Source organism: Odontomachus brunneus, unplaced genomic scaffold, assembly GCF_010583005.1.
Source record: "Odontomachus brunneus isolate Ranch 3 - 2012 unplaced genomic scaffold, Obru_v1 Obru_scaffold_087, whole genome shotgun sequence".
NCBI classification, from domain to species: Eukaryota; Metazoa; Arthropoda; class Insecta; order Hymenoptera; family Formicidae; genus Odontomachus; species Odontomachus brunneus.
Genome location: NW_022639537.1, coordinates 3,331 through 12,230, shown reverse-complemented (window position 1 = coordinate 12,230; position 8,900 = coordinate 3,331). Strand labels below are relative to the sequence as shown.

Here is an 8,900-nt window from a genome sequence, read left to right as displayed (position 1 = left end):
ACACGCTTCCGAAATGTTGAAGAAGTGCGAGAATGGGTGGACGAATGGATTGCTTCGAAACAAACATCGTTTTATCGAGATGGTATCGCCCAGTTGCCAGAAAGATGGCAAAAAGTTGTAGAAAGTGATGGAAAATACTTTCATTGAAATAATTTAAATAAATTTTTTGCAATAAATGCTTTTTCTCAGTATTTTTTGGGCGGAAACTAAGTTAAGGTCCTAATAATACTGGGAGTTGATTGTGTATCTCGAAACGGAGTGAAAATTACAAAAGTGAGCAAATTCACTAGGCATTGACCAATAAAGTTACAAATATTCTAGTAAATTTGCTCACTTTTGTCAATTTCACTTCGTTTTGAGACACAATCAACCCCCTGGATGCACCTAATAAATCTGTCGTTGATTGGCTGTCGATATGATAAAAAACTTATATAATAGATAAAAAACTTATAATATCCGGAAAAAATCTATGAAATATAGACAAGGGAGAGATAGTCGATACCAGAATGGAAACACAACTCCCTCATAAGCCATAATCGAGGGGATGATACCCTAATAGCATGCAATATTCAGGGAACGTCCAGTGGATATCCATAGAACATAAAATGTCCTCTGAATGTTTTCTGGATGTTCTCTGGACGTCTTTTGAACATGCGTGCTATTAGGATATATACGTAATCGAGAGCAGTGTCGAGAGAAGTGCACATGTACGTGGCTCTTAGTCATGTGCGTTATTCCATTACGATTTATGCGGGACAATATCTCCAATTCGACATCATTGGTAAAGGGATAAAATCAACGAGCCAATTGCACTGCAGTGCAGTGATAACATAGTAGAGACACTACCCCTCATAAAACTTAGTGGACACACAACCGAGCGTTGCGTCAAAGGGGCGCACGTGTACAGTCGATTGTAAAACGATTCCCTGACAACATAAATCTTTACATGACATCCTAAAGAGAACGTTCCTACGTCCTGGGTAGCAATCATGAATCTTTCACGTGAACTTCATTTTCATCTTTCACTTTTCACTGTAAGTTATTTCACATGAAAGGTGAAATAACATAATGAAAATGTGGAAAGCAATATTTATGTAATATAGATTATTAAAATTAAAATGTAATTACAATATACACAATGTAATATATAACATATTAATAAGCATTATACAACTTTAATTTATAGTTATAATATAATATAATAATACAATATGAGTAAATTTAATAAATGAGATGAACGTTAACCGTGAAAGGTAAATTCTCAAAACGTGAAATATTTCACGTGAACTTTCAGTTTGCTCATATATGTTCTTCTTTACATATAAATTGTGTAAGTTTTCATGAAAATTTTTAAGCATCAAGCGATGTGGTTTAATTGTGGAAAATAATGTAATACTACACTCGCATATTATGTACAAAGTGAGTAGAATTTCTTATAGTGACTTTAATTTTTATGATTATACGACAATTGGCATTTGACATAAAAATCCTACGTCCATTAAAAATGAACAACGAAAGCCAATTGAAGCGTGATGACGTATAGGCAGTGAAAGCATAAAGTTAAGATACGTATGCATCAGAAAGTTAAAGTGTAATATATTATAAATTGTATGCAGTAAATAAAATGTAAGTTTATTTTATGTATGTATTTAATAAATTTAGTTTATTAAATGTATGTATTTATTGCATTCCTTATAGAAATGTAATACTCATAAGTAATAATTTGGCCAGTGATAATTACTGTCGTTCAATAATTTTATTACTCGTACAGTAATTATCACTGGCCAAATTATTACTTATCAGTATTACATTTCTATAAGTATTACATTTCTATAAGGGATATATTTTATGTATTATTTTATATGAAATATATATTTTCTGCAGATTTATAATTTTAATATGAATAGAATATTTTATCTTTTAATAATTTATCTTAAAGTAATCCCAGACAAGCAGACTTCCAAGGGACGTTCTAAAGACATCATTATGTCTTAAAAACATACTGAAAAAATTCTAAAGATGTCCATTGCAAATTGGTGTTGTCTTGAGTATATTGTAATATTTGTTTTACTTACAAATTCACGTTAAATCTTTCATTTTTCACGAGTTTAGTGAAGGTTTTCATCTTTCACGAGTTTATTACAAAATTTTCACTTTTCACGAGTTCACACTAGGGGAAAGATTCATGATCGCTACCCAGAGAACGTTCTCAGGACATTCCATCCTGCAGATCTTGTGCTGCTTATGTTTTGATACAATGAAGTTAGAAGTTCACCAAATTGTCAAAATTGGCCATATTATGCAACAATTATCCAAATCACATGTATATTTCCAGAAAAAATCTAAAATATAGGCAAGGGAGAGATAGCCGATGCCAGAATGGGAACACAACCCCTAAGCCGTAATCGAAGGGATGATACATAGTAACCGAGAGCCGTGTCGAGAGAAGTGCACATGTACGTGGCTCTTAGTCGTGTGCGTTATTCCATTATGATTTATATTACAATAGTATATTTTGAAAAAATAATGCGAATTTGATTGAAATGTAAAACATATAAATAGCACTGAGGTTTTCACAATAATTTAAAAAGTCAAGCACGGTCAATTTTGTTTATAGATATTTATTGATAAGTTTAACTCTTTAAAAATAGGTAGAAAATATGCAACTAATAAGAAGCGGCACAGCTAGTAAAAAAATTGTTTTTAATTAGTTTTAACACTTATAAGGTTTAGATCTCTCTTTTTTTTATGTAGAAAAGAGTGTAGACTACGCATTGATGGCAAAAATTCAAAAATCATAATTTTGTGTGTTGAAGCATTCTTATATAACTACGGCCAATTGAGAATAATTATCGACGACAGCTTACGTAATAATAATATAACTAATAATATTATTATATAAATAATAAGTAATAGTAATAACTGATAATGTAATTATTGTATGAAAGCCCATTTTAAATAGCACAAAGCACTGAATCAATGTTGAATCGACCGTTGACTAACTAATATATACTGCTAGGGATCATGTAGTAAAAATTCTCAATTTTGACAGTTTGACAAGATGCCGACTTCATTGTTTCTAAACCGTTTTGTACTTGAGTGTACGCGTCTCTCAACTGTGTGCGTTATCCCCTCCACTCCATAGTTTACAAGGGGTAGCGTCCATCCTGCGTCTATCCCTATTAAAATCATCTCCAGCGCAGCCACGAGTCCATTGCATGCGAGGAGTATCTCCAGCGTACATAACGAATTGCACGAAAGGACGAGTTGAAAGTCAATTCAGAGAGAATCACAATGAATATCGAGACTGTGGATATTTCGCCGTTTAGAGCGAAAAGCAATACAATGCCGAGCCAGCAGATATATGGTAATATGTCGATGGCGGAAGCGCTACCAAAATCATTTCCCTATACGTACACGTCATTGTCGTCGTCGAGTGCGAACATCTATGAGAAAGCGTGTGTACAAAACACACAAGAACAAGCGATACCGATGTCGCAAGTCGCTACTTTAAGATTTGCTGAAATTATATATAGTTGCGGGAATTATCGCTATAAAAACGATCACGACGCACAAGCGTTGGTGATTAATCTTTCTCAGCACAAAGAGCTGTATTCGGAAGGGATGCAATTTCTGGAAAACAAATTCTCAAATGGCACCGTCCTCCCAATCTTCCTCAAGAAGTTGCACAAGATAGTCGAGTTTGAGGCAATCATAGGTCTGCTGCCTGGTAAATCTGAAGTAATGACACAGCTGATGGCGCCGAAAGATTGCATCCACCTGTTATTCCATCTATTGCTTTACTGGCTGAATCTTCCGTTCTCCGAGAAACAGAATGGGCTAGACGTGAATCTACCCATGAACACCGGCCATATGTGGAACTTTCTTAAGGATTTGAACTTGCTGCACTTTTACAAGGACATCAAGAATCCGTTGTGGCTTCTGGATATCATGGACAACCTCAAGAGTAACCTGCATAATATGTCCAAAAACGAAGAATATTTTCGTATGCAAACCTGTGTACAAGATATACAATCTGAACTTCTTGCATTCATTCACACCCATCCAGAGCCGAGTACTCACTTTCGTAAGATCGTGGCATATACAGAAATACTCAAGTGTCGAGTCATGACTCGGCAGCTCGATGCGGCCACTTATCTTGGTATTCTTCTCAGCTACAATAATATATGTACACCCCATACACCGCCGAATTTACGAAATATATTGAAACATATAGTGAAACCATTTCCGGAGAAGCAATTCCCAAAGAAACAAGAGGACTTAATGCAAGAAGAATTCCCCTTAAATGCTAATCCAACCCACTCAGTACCATTTGCGACCTCGTTTTTTCATACGCCACAAAAAATCAACATAACTGTAAATCCCAACGCGGTTACTAACGTTCGGAACGTAACTCATAATACGTCAAATATTATTAATGTGAAAGACGTCGATATTTATCAGTCAGGGATTAGCAGCGCAATAAAAAATTATATGCAATATTATCAGAATATTCTACCACTTGATGTCGAGCCAATATCGATCCAATCGGGAAATACGAAAAGAAGCGATAGTCGATGGTCAACAGATAACATAAATATTAATACTAATTTACCAATGACCAACCCAAATATAAATATGATAGGTTTGAATGCATCGGTGTCGCTTCAATCGGAAAATTCGGGAGAAAAATATAATCAGTGGTTAATAAATAACTTAAATATTAACACTAATTTACCGGAAATCAAGTCAAATGCGAGTAATCAAAGTGATAATCAAAAATATCTATCGACCCAGGCAAGCCTTGTATCAAGTAGTGAAGAACAAATACCGTTCGGGAAGTTTGTAAGAAATGCGAAGAAAATTGAAGATCAGGCTCGTGCGTTTCAAACATCCCCTTTGATAAAAGCAATAGAAAGATTGGAAAGATTGGAGAGTAGGAAAAAACTCAAATTGAAATACCTTCGTAAAGTGGAAAATATGATAATAATAGAAAATAATCGTCTGAAGCAATTAAAAATATTGCACAATCACTGTAATTGAAAATTTCTTCGCGACGGTTTCTTATTCACGCCCGTTTATTTAACGGTTGTTCAGTATGATATTGTATAACTGTGTGATATCTTACAATAATTTTATCTATATTTGATGTGCAGGGTTGGGCATTTCCGTGTAAATTATGATAGTCTACGTTTACACGGAAAAATGTTTTTATAGATAATTGAATGGGGACCAAGCAAAAAATTCACTAAAAAGAAATAATGTCTCTGTTACTGTAACTGAAAACGTTCTGAACCTTTGGCTGTATTAAAACTCGGTTAAAGTAACGGGAGCAATTGGCTGAGTAGAAACCTCTTATAGAAATATCTCTATTCCTACAACCGAGTTTTTTATCTCGTCGTCAAGTTACAGAGAACTCAGTTACACTAACGGAGTTGCTTGTAGTACGTGTAGGCAACATAAACTATGTGTGAGATGTTCTCTATGTGGGCAATGAGTAATTTATCGATGTCGTTCAAAGAACGTATGACTTGCTCAAAAATTAATTGAAGAAAGTTTATATTTTTATTTAGCTTTGAGAGAGAGAGAGAGAGAGAGAGAGAGAGAGAGAGAGAGAGAGAGAGAGAGAGAAAGGAAAGAAAAAGAGAGAAAGAGAGGGGAGAGAGAGAGAGAGAGAGAGAGAAAAAGCAAATGAGCAAGCGAAAGAGAGAATATTGATATAAATTTATTAACATTGTTTCCTAAACTAGTCAGAATCTACAGAATTCTTTGATTATTCTTTGATTCGTATTCCTACAGAGAGTTAAATCTATCATATAATGAAATAAAAATTTCATGCTTGTTATTTTTTTTAAATATTATTTATAATTAATACTCGAAACAGATATAGTGCAACTCTCTGTTTCATAAAAATTTAATTACTCTATTATATTTTTTTCTAATAATTTTCTAATAATAAAGGACTTATATATATTTTTTTTTCATTACATTATATAAATAAAATTTATAATTAAAAAGTTAATTTAATTTTTATTTAACTTTTAATACAACTAAGTTAATTTTCTTTAACTTTGAACTCTTTGAAATCTTTAACTTTGAACTCAATTTAGTTAAAAAAATGTATTAACTTACCCAACCCTGGTAATTTTATACACAAAGGCACTATTCTATCAGAGATGTTATATGTGATATGTCTATCGTACTGAGAAAATAACTACTTATTACTATTGTTCTTTCTGAAATCATTATTATGATTCTATAGAAGTATGACTAGTAATTCTGTGGAACCGTTGGAAATACAAGAAATTCAGCAATATTAATAGTTCCTTTACAGCGGTCTACGCGCGTTTTTATTGATAATCGTGAAATTATGAAATATTTTTATATATTATTTTTATATATACAAAGACATGAGTAGATTTATTTATTAGATGTGTCGTTAAATATACATATCATGTTGAGGAAATGATTACATATTATCTATTTTCATCGAAATTACCAAAATTTTATAAAAACATGACCTACAATTATACAGAATTATCAAAAATATAACAAATTCACCAAATTAATCACTTTCATTTTGCAAGAGAGATACATTCTAAGAGGAATGTACTGTTGTAACAAAGTTTGAAATATTTGATGTAATAAGTAAATCTATTAAATAGATACTGAAGCTCCTAAAACATAAATAATTTATTTATTTCTCATATTAGCGGACAATTTGGTTTTGAGTATTGTCTGTTTATCGTTAATCGGATATTTTAAATTACAACTACATGTTATAATAATTAGAAATTGCCTTTATATCATTATATGTTTGAATCAAGTGTTAAAGAATGATTTTCTGAAATATTACAAACATTTGTTTTAGGAACTTCAGTGTTATGTGTTATATATGTACTTATTACATGTACTTATTATATGTACTTGTGTAATATGTATGCATTTATCACCATGACTTCATGTATGATCTCATATATACATGTGTATCAGCAAAATTTTGAAAATTGAGTAACTTTAATGTCAAACCTATCTATATCCTAAAAATCTTTTACGCATCCAATATCAAACATGTGGTACAAAATAAAATATGAATGTTATTGACAATGTTACGTTTACTCAGCATAGAACACGTCATTTTGAAGCATATCGATACTGCTAATGTTATCTTGACTGCAGAGTTACTTCAATCTTATATAAGTAGAAATTTCAACTGTACAATAATGTCTCAGCAATATCATACAACCAACACACATCACCAATTCCAGTACGATAAAGTAATAAATTTGATCAGACATACATAAATAATACACAAATCAAGAGTCTGCCTGTTATTTCTTCATGGGTGGTGGTCCTACCATTGGAGGTGGTGGTCCATTCATCGGAGGTCTCATATGTCCCATGGGTCCTATAGGACCCATCATAGGACCCATTGGCCCCATCGGTCCCATCATAGGAGGTCTCATGCCCATCATTGGAGGCGGCATTGGCCCATGTGGGCCCATCATCATAGGACCACCAGGACCCATTGGGCCGGCCGGGTGCATCCCTGGCGGTGGCATCATTCCCGGAGGGCCTTGAGGTGGCACGCCAGATCGCGATCCCAAACTGGAGCCGAGATTCGGCGGGGGTGGTATCGCTGCACCCTTGTTCGCCGCGAAGGGGTTGGAGGCAATTTTACCAGCTTTGAAGGCAGCGGTTGTTGCGTCGATAAGGTGCTGAGCTTGTTCCTCCATCCATTTCTGATAGAAGTATTTAACGTTATCCTTGTGCTTGCGACCTTGGCAATGTGTCTTTCGTACGCTTGGTGAGTCGTGCGTCAAATACGTGTCGCAATAATCACAATAGTACTTCGGCATCGTGTCAACAACTACAAATTCTCGGTGAAAAGGATCACTTAAATTCTTCTTCTCGTGTGTTTACTATCGTAGAGACTAGAGACCCTAAAACAGAAACTGACCAACAGCTAACCACTTGGCTGCGTTCTAAAACTCTACTCGACGGATAGAGTAGCATTTTTTTGACCAATAAGAACAAAGATAACTAAGATGTCTTTATTATAATTGGTCAATTATGGTTGCTTACCAGCAAAAGACACAAGTCGACACAAACATTATTCTGTCTTTGTTTCAAATTTAATTAGTAAAGCCCGTATCAGACTACGGATTAAGATTGAGATTGAATTGAAAATTGGCCAATCAGAGCAATGTTCACCAAACTTGAGCTTAGTGAGTTTTGCTCTGATTGGCTAAATTTCAATTCAATCTCAATCCTAATCTATAGTCTGATACGGGCTTAACAAAGATAGAGTGCTTTCCAATTGCTTAACACATCTTGACACACACGTACACAAAACCAGTTTATTGGTCACATATTACCTAAAATATCTTGTAAGATAATATCAACCAATAAACTGGTTTTGTGTAACACAGTGTATGCAACTGGAAATGATATTTGTGGGTGCTTTCCAGTTATGTTTTGTGTATTACACAAAACCAGTTTTGATTGTATATTATCTTACAAGATATTTTAGATAATATGCAACCAATAAATTGGTTTTGTGTACGTATGTGTCAAGATGTGTTAAACAATTGGAAAGCACCCAGTGTCGACTTGTCTCTTGCTGGAAAGCAACCTATATGTACTCTACCTACCGAGTAGAATTTTGGAACGCAGCCCTTTTGATTGGTCCGCCATGTTTTGTCAACTCCCGCTCGTACTTGAATTAACATTAACCTTATTATTAACATAAACGTTATATTTCAATAGCATAAATAAAAAATAAACATTTTAGAAAAATCAAACGTATTTGTTATGTATTTTTAGAAAAATTAAATTGTATTTTTTATGTAAGATATGAAAATATATATATTTTTTATACATATATACATTATATATAC

The 8,900-nt window shown here is 33.7% G+C and overlaps 2 protein-coding genes across 2 annotated transcripts in view; one reads left to right on the top strand and one right to left on the bottom strand.

Moving 5' to 3' along the window:
- The window catches only part of LOC116848023, a 24,050-nt gene extending 18,388 nt beyond the window's left edge, over positions 1 to 5,662 (top strand). The window contains exon 3 of the mRNA XM_032823729.1: positions 2,336 to 5,662. Within this exon, the coding sequence (XP_032679620.1) occupies positions 3,295 to 5,043 (1,749 nt within the window). The 5' untranslated portion in view covers positions 2,336 to 3,294 and the 3' untranslated portion in view covers positions 5,044 to 5,662. The remainder of the gene's footprint in view (positions 1 to 2,335) is intronic.
- Positions 5,663 to 6,411: 749 nt separating this feature from the next.
- Positions 6,412 to 7,987, bottom strand: LOC116848024 (U1 small nuclear ribonucleoprotein C). The gene has a single exon (XM_032823730.1). It carries the CDS (start codon positions 7,857 to 7,859, stop codon positions 7,332 to 7,334), a length of 528 nt encoding a protein of 175 aa, XP_032679621.1. The 5' UTR covers positions 7,860 to 7,987; the 3' UTR covers positions 6,412 to 7,331.
- Positions 7,988 to 8,900: the final 913 nt, after the last annotated feature.